Genomic DNA, 15,532 nt, shown 5'->3' with positions numbered 1-15,532 from the left:
CTACAAGCTCTTTCACCATTCTCTGAATCACTTCAGTTTTGTTTGTTTTTGTTTTTGTTTGAGTCAGAGTCTCGCTCTGTCACCCAGGCTGGAGTGCAGTGGTACGATCTTGGCTCACTGCAACATCTGCCTTCCAGGTTCAAGCGATTCTCCTGCCCCAACCTCCCGAGTAGCTGGGATTACAGGCGCACACCACCAAGCCCAGCTAATTTTTGCATTTTAGCAGAGATGAGGTTTCACCATGATGGCCAAGCTGGTCTCGAACTCCTGACCTCAAATGATCTGCCCACCTCGGCCTCCCAAACTGCTGGGATTACAGGCATGAGCCACTGTGCCCAGCCCAGTTTCTTATTTTAGCCATAATCTCACTAAGTAAATACGGATTTCATTTATTTTTATATATTTATTTATTTTTAAAGACAGGGACTATGTCACTCAGGCTGGAGTGTGGTGGCACAATCATAGAACACTGTAACCTCAAATTACTGGTCTCAAGCCTCCCACCTCTGCCTCCTGAATAGCTAGGACTGCAGGTGTGCACCACCACTCCTGGCGAATTTTTTTTTTTTTTTAAGAGACGGGGTCTCAGAGTCTCACTATGTTGCCCAGGCTGGTCTCAAACTCCTGGCCTAAGCGATCCTCCCGCCTGACCTTCCAACATGCTGGGATTACAGGCTTGAGCCACCCCCAGCCTCCGGATTTTCTTTGTTCTGAAACTCATCCCTAACTTTATTTTCTGCCAGAGGAAATCTGGTTTTCACAGCATGATTAACTACCAAGTCTGAGCTGCTGCTCTTGTTTTCTTAGAGGATGAAAATGGGAGTTTATCCCTCTTTTTTTCCTTTCTGAAAAGAGAGTAGATGAAACCCTCCCCCGCCTTTTGGTTTTTAGGAAGCAGAAAGCAGAGATATTAACTATATAAAAACTGCAAACACATAAATAACAGCAGTATCGAAAGCATAGGGCTTGTGTCAGCATATGAATAGGGTAGCGTTTTACCACCCTGGCCGCATGCTTGGTCAGCAATTTCCAGCACTTGCAGACACTGCAAACGGCTTCCCTTATCTCATAAGATGGTTACAACCACCTAGAAAGGTGGAGCAGAATTCTTCGTCTGCGTTATAAAAGAGGAAACAGTGAGACACAGAGAAGATATAGAGCTAATAACGCAGAGGCTGGACATAACCGAGGTCTTCAAAGCTTCACTTTGGTCTCTTTCATCCCTCTCCTACAGCTGGGCCCTGGTCCTGATGCTGAGGACCCAAGGCGGGAACACCTGCGCCAGGCAAGAATGAACCCAGCCAATGAGGAGCCCGCGTGCAGGGGGCGGAACGGGGAAGCTACCAATGAGACAGCCTACCCCGAGAGAGATGGCGCTAATGAGGGCCTCGTGCTGGTAAGGGACGGCGGCTCGGCCAATGAGGGGCTGGGTCCGGCGCGGCAGGAAGGCGGGACTGCCAGTGGGGCGCCGGGGCGGGGCGGAGAGCCGAACGCCAACCGGCTAGCGCCCGAACCCGGCGTGCTCCCCGCTCGCCGCCCGCCATGGCCCGCGCAGCCCAGCTGCTCGCCGCGTTGACCGCGCTCCTCGCTGCTGCCGCTGCTGGTGGAGATGCCCCGCCGGGCAAAATCGGTGCGGGAAGGACGCGGTGGGGTTCCCAGCTGGGGAGGGCCGGCGGGTAAAGGGTTCTCAGTTCTCAGCTAGGTGGGGGTAGAGGAGGGCAGCTGGGTGAGGGAGGGGTCCTCGGGAAAGGAGCTGGGTGGAGGGGAGGCGCCGAAGGGGACGCGGCAGGGAAGGTCCTGATGGGGCCGGGGCATGGCATGTGAAGAGGGCCACCTAGGACGGAAAAGAGGCCTGGGCAGGACTGGCCGCGGATCTCACCGGGAGTTCCAGGGTCGCTGAGCATCTGCCGTGGTCCTGGCTGTTGGCTAGGCGCCCGGGTGACAGAGGACAGCGAGGCTGGGCGATGGCATTCACAGAGGTTGGTTGAGTGCTCTCTGGGTAGCAGACGTGGTGCTGTAGTTACTGCTGGGGGGAGAGCCCTCACAGTACAGGGAAGTTCGTGCTGAGCTGAGGAAGTACGGTGCATGCAGAGGAGGGGCGATTCACCCTGTCTTTGCGGCCCTGGGAGGGCTTCCTGGAAGTAACATCTAAGCCAAACCACCCCCAGGTCGATAGGAGACAGTGCTGGCAGAGACAGAACACTAGGTCTGCTGGAGATTTGCTGACAGAACGGGGAACTTTTAACAATAGTCTTTTTGTTTATTGTGTGTGTGGTTTCCCCAATACTTTATTTTGAAAATGTTCAGATGTACAGCAAGAATTTTATAGTGGTCATCTGTATACCCACCACCTACATTCTGCCATTAATTGCTGCTATACTTGCTGTGTCACATAACTACCGTGCACTGTTCTAGACATCCACGAATCCAGCCTACATTTTGATGCATCTCCAAATAAATTGCAGACATCAGGACACCTCACTAAATACTTCATCGTGCATATCATTGACTAGAGTTTCATATGTGTTTACAGTTGCTTTTTTTTTCCTCCCTCAACAACTGTCATTTTAACTACATGACTCGTGAAGATTTTCCAGTCCCTCACACATGATATTCCCACAGGCAAAGATGCTGGGCTTCGGGGTGGGAGGACAAAGACCCTATTCCACTAGGCCACTCTCCATGCACCCCAGTTGGCAGGAGTGCCTGGAACATCTGATAGAAGCATCACAAACTTACAGGGTCCAGTGCAGTGCTAAAGCTTCTTGTGTAGCAGAACCACAGCCCAGGCCATACAGGGTTAAGAAGACTGAAGCATGCCCGAAACCAGTTTGAGACTGAGAGTTTAGTGCTTGCCAAGAAAAGAGAATCCTGAGGCTAGAGTAGCCAGAGAAGCCCTCATGGAGAAGGTGGAGTTTGAGCCAGGCTTTGAAGGATGTGGAAGAGATTGGCAGGCAGTATCCATGAGTGACCATGTGTTCTCTCTCTGTCCTTAAATCATTTGAATACAGTGTGGCTAGGAGTAAGCAGAGTGTGCTGTGGGAATATGCAGGGCACTCCCCATTTTCTTAGGAACAGGCAACAGGACAGGACATTTCTCACCATTGGGGAAGGGGCAGAACCTCCACCCAGCAGAATTGCTGCATTGTGGCAACATGGAGCTCTCTGCCTGTTTCCTCCCAGCTGGCCCTTCTGGCCCCACCCAAGAGTCATCCAGAGCAGGACACTTGGCAATGCCACACTGCCCTTCAGCTTTCTAGATTTTCCTCAGCCCTCTGACAGGAGACTCTGTTCATCCTTGGTGGTTTGGACTCTACCTACAACAAGAATGCGGATTCCTGTTAGGATGGCTTAATCCTTGTGCTTCTGCAGGATCAAATCTGAGAACCCCCATGTGGTATCAGGACCCTCTAAATCCACCCACATAGTTCCATATGCTGCCCTTCTCATGCTGGTCTCTTTGCAGAGTGTGCGTGTCCTCTCACTGACAAAGCTGATTGTCCTCCAGCATCTTGCATGAAATCTTATTTCCCCAAGAAGGCTGCATCCCCACACCCTCTGGGGCAGAATTCACTGCTTCCCCTTCAGCACTCCCTGGAACCCTGTTGCACTTCATCATGGGTTGTCATTGCTAATTGTGCAGGAGTCTGTCCGCCCATTCCATGCTGGGGTCCTGGGGGACAGAAACCGGTTTGATTTTTCTTTGTGCCCCAGGACATCTTACTGTAAATTAGAGAATTGGTGTCAGTTGTGTTAAATGAGCTGGTTCACAATGAAGTGGTGTCTTGTGCTTCCTGATCTTGGGCAGCTTCTAGGCCTTAATATCAGTTTCTCTGGAAAAATGGGTAATTTGGGACTCTTTGCACATGGAGGGGATGGGAGCACAGTGGTTAAAATAAAATCCAAAGCTGTCTTGGAAGTGGCTTTGTAAGTACTGAGAGAGGAAGTGGTTTTTTCTTTCAACACAGAAAAAATACTTCATGAATTCTACTGTCCACCAGGATCTGGGGACATAGTGACCATGCACTCTCTCTCTGTCCTTAAATAACTTGACTACAGTGTGGCTAAGCAGAGTGTGCTGTGGGAATATGCAGGAGGAATACCTGACTCACCTCAGGTGGGTCAGTCAAGCTAAGTTATAAGTGACATCTGAGGGCTGTTGAAGCCAGTGAGACACAGGGTGATGGCACTCCTATCAAAGGGAACAGCTCGGGCAAAGGCCCAGGCATGAGAGAACAAAGCTGTGTGCCCACAATAAGAGAGGCCTAGACAGACAAGAAGGCGGCATCTTGGGAGGGTAAAGCAGGAAGTGGAATAAGTAAGCAGAGGCCAGATCATAGAGAACCTGGTGCTGTCTGAGGATTGCCTGTGACTTCCTGGCAGGAGCTGGTACTCTGTGGGTCCAAATGGATCCAGTAAGGACAAATTATACCAGATTTATTTCATTTTCTTTTTGGGTAAGGCCTCTGGACTGTCTGATGAGAGGAGAGTGGTGTTTCAGATTCATGGTGAACAAAAATTATAGGTAGGGTGGTAGTCCAGTTCAGTAGCTTCATAGCTGGTTTACAGTTCTCTCACAGGACTGTTACAGTGTCAGGCCAGGCACAGTGGCTAATGCCTGTAATTCCAGCACTTGGAGAGGCCAAGATGGGAGGATCACTTGAGCTCAGGAGTTCAAGACCAGCCTGGGCAACATGGTGAAACCTCATCTCTATAAAAAATATGTCGGGCATGGTAGCATGTGCCTCTAGTCTCAGCTACTTGGGAGCCTGGGAGGTTTGCAGTGAGCCGATATCACGCCACTGCACTCCAGCCTGGGCAACAGAGCCAGGTCCTGTTTCAAAAAAAATGACTGATGTCTGTCCAAGCAGTGGCTTCCTAGCAGCACCTCCAAGCCCTGTCCCAGGAAACATTCTTATCAGTGACTTGGATGAGAATACTGATGGCATGTAAACCAAGTTTACAAATAACAGGAAAGCAGGAGGTACAGTAAAGACAGTGTATGGTAAGACCCAAAAAAGCTGAAACTTTGTAACAAGATTTCCAACTGGAATATAGTGTCCTGTAGGGTAATGAGCAATACATCATAGGGTACATTCCAGTCTTTTGTTTGTTTGTTTGTTTGACACAGAGTTTTGCTCTTGTTTCCCAGGCTGGAGTGCAATGGCACGATCTCGGCTCACCACAACCTCCGCCCCCCAGGTTCAAGCGATTCTCCTGCCTCAGCCTCCTGAGTAGCTGGGATTGCAGGCATGCGCCGCCACACCCAGCTAATTTTGTATTTTAGTAGAGACAGGGTTTCACCATGTTGGTCAGGCTGGTCTCGAGCTCCTGACTTCAGGTGATCTGCCCCACCTAGGCCTCCCAAAGTGTTGTGATTACAGGCATGAGCCACCACGCCTGGCAGATACATTCCAGTCTTGACAAACACAGACATAGGGATGATTTAGGTGTCCATTGGTAGGTTGGACTAGAACAGGAGTTGGCATACTTTTTCTGTAAATGGCCAGAGAGTAAATATTTTAGGCTTTTCAGGCCGTGCAGTCTCTGTTGCAGCTACTCAACTCTGCCTAAAATGAAAACTGTCATAGACAATAATTTAAAAAAGCATCATGGCTGTGTTTCAATAAAACTCTAGTTTGCAAAAACAGACATCTGCCTGGATTTGGCCTGCAGGCTGTAGTTTGCCAATCCCTGGCTTAAGGCATGGTTTCCAAACACTGATCACTGAACAGAACTGGTCAGTAACTTTTAACAATTCATAGTGAAATAAGAAAATTAGAAGCAAGGTAGTGAGTTTTATATAAAACTAAATGTATTCTCTTTAATTGGTCATCCTGACTTTCAGCATTCTTTGCTGGTCTTTTGCTACTAAAATACCTTTTTCTTTATGAAATGAAGGTATAGTGGGCGGCAGTTTTCAGGTTTGCCTTTGCTTATTAATAGCTCTACTGACAACTCAGTCTGCAGATTTCCTTTTGGAAATGTTATAAGCCTACGAAATTTAAGCACCTGGGAACCACCAGCGCAGGAGGATACAAAGTGTGTACTGCAGCCTCTCACTCTCATGTTCTGTCTCTCTTCTTCCCTACCTCCCGGGCCTGCTGACAGCGGTGGTTGGGGCCGGGATTGGGGGCTCTGCTGTGGCCCATTTCCTCCAGCAGCACTTTGGACCTCGGGTGCAGATCGACGTGTACGAGAAGGGAACCGTGGGTGGCCGCCTGGCCACCATCTCAGTCAACAAGCAGCACTACGAGAGCGGGGCTGCCTCCTTCCACTCCCTGAGCCTGCACATGCAGGACTTCGTCAAGCTGCTGGGTGAGTGGTCAGTCCTGGGGCTCCAGTGCCCAGCGCCCTGGGGCTGGTGACAGCACTGGGCCCTTCTCAGACTTCCCAGACCGTCAAGGCCGGAAGGTCATGTGGCCCAATCTCCTCATTTTACAGATGGAGCAACAGAGACAAGAGAGGGGAAGAAACTTGCCTGAGGTTACACAGTGAGTTAGTTGCAGAGCCGGGATTAGAACTCAGGTTTGACTCCTAGGCCAGTTTCTTTCCCTTTCAATTTGCTGCCTCTAAATAATCGTGATTATATCACCTTCCACATGCTAGTGCTTGCCAGGCACTTTCTGGGTGGTGTGTAGGCATTACCTCAGATCCCCCCTACCAACCTGCAAGATGAGTGTTGTATCTCCTCTTAAGGCAACTGAGGCTCAGAAAATGTATAGCTTTAAGCTAAAGCCATTACAGCGAGAGGTGGGATTCAAACCCAGCAGCATCTGTCCAATACACATTCTGTTTGATGCAGAAACTCCACTTCTCAGAAGTGATGCTACAGGTGGTCTTACAGATGTGCAAAGTAGCATAGATGATACCAAGTTATTCATTACAGCATTGTTTGTAATAGCAAAAGGCTGAAAGTATCCTAGCTGCCTATCCACTAGGACCTGGGGTTAAACAAATTATTGTATAACTACACAATAGGCTGTTCAGCAGTCAGAATGGGGAAGTCTTTATGCCCAGATATAGGACAGTCTCCAAGATACAGTGTATTGTTAAAGTGGAGAGCAGTGTGTGTAGTATGTGGGGGTGGGGAAGGAATAAGTCATAGCAGCTCTATCTGTATTTAGGAGTCCACTGCTCTGTCAAGTTGCAGAGTGCAGGATGGCTGTAAGGAGCTAGGATAACTTCCAAGTGATCTCAGTGCCCAAGGCCACCATCTCCAAACAAGCCCAGTGGCTCTCAGCCCCTGGACATTCTGGGATAAAATCTGAATTTCCCTCACTTGTGCATCCTCCTGGGGAAAAAAAAAATGTAAAATGTTACATTATTTTCATTTTTTTATTAACTAGGTAGTCCAAACATTTTCCCAGTGCATCTGTTTACTGTTTATAAACAAGTGGCACAAATGAACAAACCATAGCGTTTGTGTTTCCTTTAATGGACCAGTCCATTTGCATCAAGAGGCCCCCAAGTCTTGGAGGGGACCTGAGGGGCTCCTCTTTGTCTCTGCAGGGCTGAGGCACCGGCGCGAGGTGGTGGGCAGGAGCGCCATCTTCGGTGGGGAGCACTTCGTGCTAGAGGAGACCGACTGGTACCTGCTGAACCTCTTCCGCCTCTGGTGGCACTACGGCATCAGTTTCCTGAGGCTGCAGATGTGGGTGGAGGAGGTCATGGAGAAGTTCATGAGGTAGGGCTGGCGGAGCTGTGGGGATGGCGTTCCAGGGGAACCAAGAAGAGGTGGAGGAGGAACCAGCTTGACTGTACATTGTGAAAAAGGAAAAGGTCCTTGCTGAATTGAGCCAGCACAATTCAGTGCAGGCTCAGAGCAAGCCCCTGGCGTGAGGAATGGCCGTATTTGGTCCAGTAATGGTCTCCCTAATATTGTCACATTGACATTCATTTTCTTACCCTCTACTACACTGATACTAATAAAAGCATGGGTTGCAAACAGTCGCTTAACAAGGGCTGAACTGGGATGTGAGTCAGTGAATCAGCAGGTGGAAGAGAGCAGAACAAGGCCCCCTCCGAAGGATGCGGCCAGCTCTCCACCACAGCCATCTGCAGCCAGCCATGTACAATGCCCACCTCATGTGGCTAGATCTACTCGCTTTTCAGAAGAAGCTACAAATCCAAAGTCATGTGTGAAATCTTTCAGTTTTTCAACATTTACCACCAATTCATCTTGTAAGCCAAATGAAACACATCTGTAGGGCAGATGCAACCTGTGGACCACTCATTTGCGAACTTTGTTGTCCTCATTTTTCCATCTAGAATAAACACCTTTCTTCACCACTCCTCCTATCCTTGGGCTCCAGCCCCCTCCCCATCACCTTTGGTCCCAGATATGGAGGGCAAGTGGTCTGTTCCCTCCCTGTTCACCAAGCTGTCACTCCACCTTTCCCCAAAGTCCCTCCTGAAGGTGCTCCCTGCTTCCAGCCTAAGGCACAGGGGCTGCTCCCCCGACCCCATCACTGTCTACCTCCCCTCAGTGTCACTCAGGTGTGGCCTGTGCCCTCCTTCCCTGGTTCCTGGCACTTCTCCACTCCCTCCGCATTCTATAACTCTGCTGTTTATAGCACTTCTTCCTTATATTCTCCAGATGTCACCCAAAGCTTATTTCCTTACCTCTCTTTCTGATGTTTTTCTCCCTTATCAATTATATCCAGACCAATAATGTTGACTTCTACGTTTTATGGGAGATGACTTCTCCCTCTCAGCCCTAGTTTCCTCTTGACTTCCAGACCCACATTTCTACTTTCTGGACACCTCCATCTGGTGCCCTATTGATAACCAAACTCAACATGTTTACAAAAGAAGCCCTAGAATGGGCAACATTTCAAAGGCCAGCCAGTTGGGAAATCCATCGATGGTTCCAATCCATGCTAGTGAGATTGCATGAGTGATAGAGCGACAGGACATGAGCCTGGGGGTGAGTGGGAGCCCTGTCAGATCAAGCCAGAGGAGAGGACAGGCTGGACTGGCAGAGAAGGTGACAGTATCGGCATGAAGTTGCAGCATGCCATCGGGTCCTAGAAGCTGTGGCAGAGCTGAAACTGTTGGAGAAGGAGATGTGTCAGCAGGGGTGGGCTGTAGCCCACCGCCTGGCAGTCCCAGCTGGGTGAAGAAAGGGTTATGAACTATGACCTCGGGCAGGGAGTGGCTCAGAGCAGTGATACAGTTGTTATTCAGCACAGCTGTGATGTGAAGCCAGGCATAGAAGGATTCCATACCTTCACACTCCCTTTAGGTGGGACAGGCCCGCCACAGTCAGAGAACAGGTGCTGGGGAACATAAGCAGCCTCCTCTCCCACTGCTCCATGTAGAGGAAGTGATGGATTCCTTTTGGGCCTCACAGGCACTATGACCCAGGGGCAGGTGGTCAGGCCAAAAGCCTTCCTGCACAGGGCCTCCAGCTCTATGTGTCTTCTAGGATCTATAAGTACCAGGCCCACGGCTATGCCTTCTCGGGTGTGGAGGAGCTGCTCTACTCACTGGGGGAGTCCACGTTTGTTAACATGACCCAGCACTCTGTGGCCGAGTCCCTGCTGCAGGTGGGCGTCACGCAGCGCTTTATTGATGACGTCGTTTCTGCTGTCCTGCGGGCCAGCTATGGCCAGTCAGCAGCGATGCCCGCCTTTGCAGGTAAGCGTCCAGCCCTTGGCCTGACCACCTGCCCCTCCTCCACCCAAGGTGCTCAGAATGGGCTGGAGGTCCCCATGATAACCTCACCTTTATCCAGCTCATTACAGTCACGTAGGCACTCTGCTGCCCCATCCTGCCTGATTCTGGCACTGGCCATGAGTTGGCAGGAGATAGTATCACCCCACTTCACAGACAGTGAAAGCAAGGCTCAGATCACAGGTCCAGTGTGTTTCTACCACTCCCAATCGCCTCATAATCCCTTGCATGTGTGTAAATGTTAGAGCTGAGATAATGCTCTGCTCTCTACACTTTGGTTTCAAGAACTGCCCTGTTGAGGCCTTTGAGCCACTCTTAGAGCACCTCCTCTTCCCAGCTCTTCACGGGGGTGGCTAGGCCTGTGTGTAGCTCACTGTCTGCTAGCACAGACCACAGGAGTGGAGAATGTAGGCTTCACAAGAGCAGGAATCCTTGTCTATTGTTCCCTGATACATTGCAAACACAGAACAGTGCCCAGGTCATACTAGGCACTCAGTATATTTTTGTTAAATAAATGAATGCAAAGGTTTACAATAACAAGCACCTCCCTCGTACCCTCGATACTGTTCATCTGGCTCTGCACATGCTGGCTCCTTCGCAGCCTTCAGCCCTGCCTCAGTGTCCCCTCAGTGTTCCCTGCTCACTCTTTGAGTATCTTGTGTGTCTCCTTCATAGCATTTTTGTGTAGAGATATATAGAATTCACATACCATATAATTCACCCATTTAAATTGCACAATTCAGTGGTTTTTAGCACATTCGGAGTTCTGAAACCATCACCACAATCAATTTTAGGACATTTTTATCACCCCAGAAAGAAACCCCTTGCCCTTTAGCCCTCACCTCCCCAACACCTCCCAGCCTCCCAGCCCTGGGCAGCTACAGATCTGCTTTCTGTTTCTGTGGATTTGCCTAGTTTGGGCATTCCGCATAAAACAGACCTCACAATATGTGGTCTCTGGGAGCTGGCTCTTTCCTTGAGCACAGTGTCTTCCCCCCATAGCGTTGTGCACTTTGTTGTACTTACTTGTATGTTTGCCATCTCCCAATGCCCGTGGTTGGGAGAGTTTTGCTCTGGCAGGGAGGCCCAGTCGAATAGTACTGGACTCCCCAGCCCTCCTGCCCCATGACCCTGACAACCTATCAGCACCCACTTCCCGCTTTGCCCAGGAGCCATGTCACTAGCCGGGGCCCAAGGCAGCCTGTGGTCTGTGGAAGGAGGCAATAAGCTGGTTTGTTCCGGTTTGCTGAAGCTCACCAAGGCCAATGTGATCCATGCCACAGTGACCTCTGTGACCCTGCGCAGCACAGGTGAGTAGACAGGGCGGGAGTGGGCAGGCATGCCATTCCCAGCCAGTGGACAGACACTTCTGCCTCCTTTGTACCTCTGCCCTGGTCTGTGATCCCTCTAGGAAGTATTTCTGAAAAAGCATTGAGAAGCCCCAACCCTGCCAGATGACACTAGAGGGTGCTGTTTCCCCAATTCAAATGTCAGCCAGAAAGCTGAGACTTCTATCAATCCAGCCTTTTTCTGTTGACCGATGAGGACTTTGAATGACATCCTTGCCCACGCTCCCCCAACTGGCCAGCGGTGGAAGCAGAGCAGAAACTGAGTCTCCTGACTCCATGCCCCTTGCTTCATCTGCAGCCGCATCAGCATGGAGAGGCCAGGACCCACCATCTAGACAGCCCTGCTGCACCCTGAGCACCAGGGTCTTGTTGTACCTCAATGCTGGGCCCCAGTAGGGAGTTCAGTGGGTAGAAGCCAAGGGAAAGTTGACTTTTGTGCTCTTTTCTTTCCAGAGGGGAAAGCCCTGTACCAGGTGGCGTATGAGAATGAGGTAGGCAACAGCTCTGACTTCTATGACATCGTGGTCATCGCCACCCCCATGCACCTGGACAACAGCAGCAGCAACTTAACCTTTGCAGGCTTCCACCCGCCCATTGATGACGTGCAGGGCTCTTTCCAACCCACTGTCGTCTCCTTGGTCCACGGCTACCTCAACTCTTCCTACTTTGGTTTCCCAGACCCTAAGCTTTTCCCCTTTGCCAACATCCTTACCACAGATTTCCCCAGCTTCTTCTGCACTCTGGACAACATCTGCCCTGTCAACATCTCTGCCAGCTTCCGGCGAAAGCAGCCCCAGGAGGCAGCTGTTTGGCGAGTCCAGTCCCCCAAGCCCCTCTTTCGGACCCAGCTAAAGACCCTCTTCCGTTCCTATTACTCAGTGCAGACAGCTGAGTGGCAGGCCCATCCCCTCTATGGCTCCCGCCCCACGCTCCCGAGGTTTGCACTCCATGACCAGCTCTTCTACCTCAATGCCCTGGAGTGGGCAGCCAGCTCCGTGGAGGTGATGGCCGTGGCTGCCAAGAATGTGGCCTTGCTGGCTTACAACCGCTGGTACCAGGACCTAGACAAGATTGATCAAAAAGATTTGATGCACAAGGTCAAGACTGAACTGTGAGGGCTCTGGGGGGAGCCTGGGAACTTTCATCCCCGCACTGAAGATGGATCACCCCACAGCAGCACAGGACTGAATAAGCCATGCTCGCCCACCAGGCCTCTTTCTGACCCCTCATGTATCAAGCGTCTCCAGGTGACCTACTGTCTGCCTATGTTAAGGGTCCACACAGTGGCTGCTGCTTTTTTTTAAGGGGGAAAGTAAGGAAAGAAGGAAATCCAAGCCAGTGTATTTGTTTTATTTATTTTTTTTAAGAAGAATGAAGTTCGTCTTCACAAGGTGCGTCAGACTTGGTTTTTTTAGCTAGAAACCAGAAGACTACGGGAGGGAATATAAGGCAGAGAACTATGAGTCTTATTTTATTACTGTTTTTCACTACCTACTCCCACAATGGACAATCGAGGCAACCTACAAGAAAACATTTACAACAAGATGGTTACAAATAAAGTAGAAGGGAAGATCAGAACCTAAGAAATGATCATAACTCCTGGTTACTGTGGACTTGCTAGATTTGAGGTACCTAGTTCAGAACTCCCTAGTCACCATCTCCAAGCCTTTCAACATCACTGCATATTAGAGGAGATGACTGTGGTAGGACCCAAGGAAGAGATGTGTGCCTGAACAGTCATCACCATATCTCCAAGCTTCCTGGCAACCAGTGGGAAAAGAGAAACATGCGAGGCTGTAGGAAGAGGGAAGCTTTTCCTTGGCACCTAGAGAAATTAGCCATTCTCTTCCTTATGCAAAGATTGAGGAATGCAGCAACATAAAGAGAAGTCCCCAGATGGTAGAGAGCAGTCATATCTCACCCCTAGATGTTCATCCCAGCAGAAGAAAAAGAAAAGGTGTTGGGGTAGGATTCTTCAGAGGTTAGCCTGGTACTTTCTCATCAGACACTAGCTTGAAGTAAGAGAAGAATTATGCTTTTCTTTGCTTTTTCTACAAACCCTTAAAAATCACTTGTTTTAAAAAGAAAGTAAAAGCCCTTTTCATTCCTTTTGGACCTGTTCTTTTCTGTAATGGAAGAACTAAGTGTTAGGTGCCCAGGGACCAATCACTACATTAGTATCTCCTGGGGAAGGGGAGGGAGCCTTGAGAAAGATGCAGATGCCAAATTCCTACCAGACTTGCTAAATCAGGCTTTAGGGAAAGGGCCTGGGTGCCCAGAGTAACAACACTGCCAAATGCATGGGCAAAATACCCTAACAGTTGGTGGAGGCCCAAACTGGCTCTGAGGTGGTTTTTACTGTGCCAGGGTGATGGTAATGGCAGTGAAAGAAAGTACAAGTAGCATTCATTTATTGATAACTATAGAAATTATGAAACTGACACATCAGTAAGAAGGTGTTTTGTGTTTTTTGTTTTTTGTTTTTTTTTTTTTTTAGGCGTTTCATTCTTGTTGCCCAGGCCGTAGTGCAATGGTGTGATCTTGGCTCACTGTAGTCTTCGCCTCCTGGGTTCAAGCAATTCTCGTGCCTCAGCCTCCCGAGTAGCTGCCACCATGCCTGGCTACTTTTTTGTATTTTTAGTAGAGATGTTAGCTGGGCTGGTCTCAAACTCCTAGCCTCGGTGATCCACCCGCCTTGGCCTCCCAAAGTGCTGGGATTATAGATGTGAGCCACCGCCCCCAGCCAAGTAAGAAGGCTTTTGATGAAGTAGTAGAAAATCAAATTCAAATTGACTTAAGCAATAAAAAGTTGGGCCGGGCACGGTGGCTCACGCCTGTAATCCCAGCACTTTGGGAGGCCGAGGCGGGCGGATCACAAGGTCAGGAGATCGAGACCATCCTGGATAACACGGTGAAACCCCGTCTCTACTAAAAATACAAAAAATTAGCCGGGCGAGGTGGCGGGCGCCCGTAGTCCCAGCTACTCGGGAGGCTGAGGCAGGAGAATGGCGTGAACCCGGGGGGCAGAGCCTGCAGTGAGCCGAAATCGCGCCACTGCGTTCCAGCCTGGGTGACAGCCAGACTCCGTCTCAAAAAAAAAAGTTTTTGTTAGTTATCATGGCTTTAAAGTCTAGGCATAAAGCACTGTGCCATCTCACAGTTCCGTGATTTCTCTCGTGGTCAAAGATGGCTGCCAACAGCTCCAAGGAAGAGAAGGTCTTCTCTCATAAGCACTGAACCAGATTTTGGGCTCTGGGACAGTTGGACCACCCCTGAACCAATTCCTGTGGTCAAGGGAATGCCATATGCTGATTGGCTTGGGATTCAGATACGAGACCAGTAACCATGATGCAGGCAGGGAGGGTGTGAGATTAAGCTGATTGGCTTAGAGCAGTCAGGTCCTATCCCTGGAGCAGAAGTGGTCTTATCCAAACTTCAAGGTCAAAGGGGGAAAGGGTATTGGAGAGAGAGAGTCACAATGTCAGCCACATGCAAATGGAGCTCTCAAGTCCTGTGAACTCGAAGTGTGTAATGGCATCTTTTCATGGTCTGTTTGAAATGAAGATGGCATGCGCTGTCACGGTGTAATTAATAATTGGTATTGGCCCAGCACTGGACAATACAAAACTGATCCCTGATAACCACCCCTCCCTTGCATCCCTACAGAGAGTATGTGCACAGAACACACAAACCAAGGCAGTTACATTTGATCCTCAGTCCTTGTCTGGGCTTTGGCTCCATGCCCAAGCGTGACTGCACTGGAACTGGCTATGTCCTTCAGAAACCTCCTTTACCTGGGTAGGCCCAAACAGCTCAGAACCAAAGCCGGCCAAAATGCCCACAATCCCTGCCTCCCCAAGCCCAAACCTGATTCCTTGGAGGCAGGGAGGAAAGGACAGATGCCAGAAATGAGAACCAACAGGAAGCCTTTGCTCCAGGGCTCACCCCAGCCTTCTCAGGCCTGGACAGAAGCCCCCAGCAGCTCACGGACCCCTGGAAGAAGAGAGCATTTGCAAAGACAGCGAAACAAAACAGGAAAAGGGCCACACATCCTCAGTCCTGGATGCAGTGTAGTGGACGTTTAATACCCTTCATGGGAACTCTGACTCCTGGAGCAGGTGACCCAAGCAAAATTTCAGGACTTTGGGGGATAAGGGGCAGCTGTAGAGGGTAGAATGGGGGTGGGTTATTGGCAGTGGGGGACCAGGGAGGTTGGTGAGGAATTCTTTGCTCTTACCCACCTATGAAGGCATAATAGAGGGAGGCAGGAGGTAGATCTTGGGCTCCCCCTAGAGGCGTCTGTGTACTCATTCACCAAACACGGCACCCCTATCCGCTCTGGACACTGCCAGGTGCTGGAGGTGCGGCGCTGAGCAAGGGATGAGGCCCCTGTCTCATGGAGTGCGAGCTTCTTGCTAGAGGAGGCAAACATGAAACACACTTAGACTCAGACCAAAGGAATTTCCAGGGTGCTGTGTAGAGCCAGCTCTCCAAAGGACCTGAGC

At 50.1% G+C, this 15,532-nt stretch overlaps 1 protein-coding gene across 3 annotated transcripts; it reads left to right on the top strand.

Annotated features, from left to right (window-relative positions):
- The first annotated feature begins 1,497 nt into the window (after nt 1-1,497).
- On the top strand, nt 1,498-13,135 carry PCYOX1L (prenylcysteine oxidase 1 like). 3 transcript variants are annotated; one of them, XM_030826776.1, is made up of 7 exons: nt 1,515-1,630; nt 6,112-6,318; nt 6,445-6,494; nt 7,513-7,687; nt 9,431-9,642; nt 10,848-10,988; nt 11,481-13,135. In XM_030826776.1, exons 4-7 carry the CDS (start codon nt 7,653-7,655, stop codon nt 12,140-12,142), a joined length of 1,050 nt encoding a protein of 349 aa, XP_030682636.1. In that variant the 5' UTR covers nt 1,515-1,630; nt 6,112-6,318; nt 6,445-6,494; nt 7,513-7,652; the 3' UTR covers nt 12,143-13,135. The 3 variants fall into 3 exon arrangements, with proteins under 3 accessions (XP_003266669.1, XP_030682636.1, XP_030682634.1); XM_003266621.3 differs by lacking the exon at nt 6,445-6,494 and having other exon boundaries at nt 1,498-1,630; XM_030826774.1 differs by lacking the exon at nt 1,515-1,630 and having other exon boundaries at nt 5,536-6,318.
- The last annotated feature ends 2,397 nt before the right edge of the window (nt 13,136-15,532 follow it).

The sequence above is a fragment of the Nomascus leucogenys genome, chromosome 2 (assembly GCF_006542625.1).
Source record: "Nomascus leucogenys isolate Asia chromosome 2, Asia_NLE_v1, whole genome shotgun sequence".
Lineage (NCBI taxonomy): Eukaryota > Metazoa > Chordata > Mammalia > Primates > Hylobatidae > Nomascus > Nomascus leucogenys.
The sequence above is the reverse complement of the archived record's forward strand: the minus strand, read 5'-3'. Positions and strand labels throughout refer to the sequence as shown.

Bases quoted from the DNA above. Each gene is read 5' to 3' on its own strand.
- PCYOX1L (XM_030826774.1), top strand. From the start codon at position 6,068: ATGTTCTGTCTCTCTTCTTCCCTACCTCCCGGGCCTGCTGACAGCGGT. The intron at 7,688-9,430 runs GTAGGGCTGGCG...TGTGTCTTCTAG, and splicing joins GTCATGGAGAAGTTCATGAG to GATCTATAAGTACCAGGCCC. The intron at 10,989-11,480 runs GTGAGTAGACAG...TTTTCTTTCCAG, and splicing joins TGTGACCCTGCGCAGCACAG to AGGGGAAAGCCCTGTACCAG.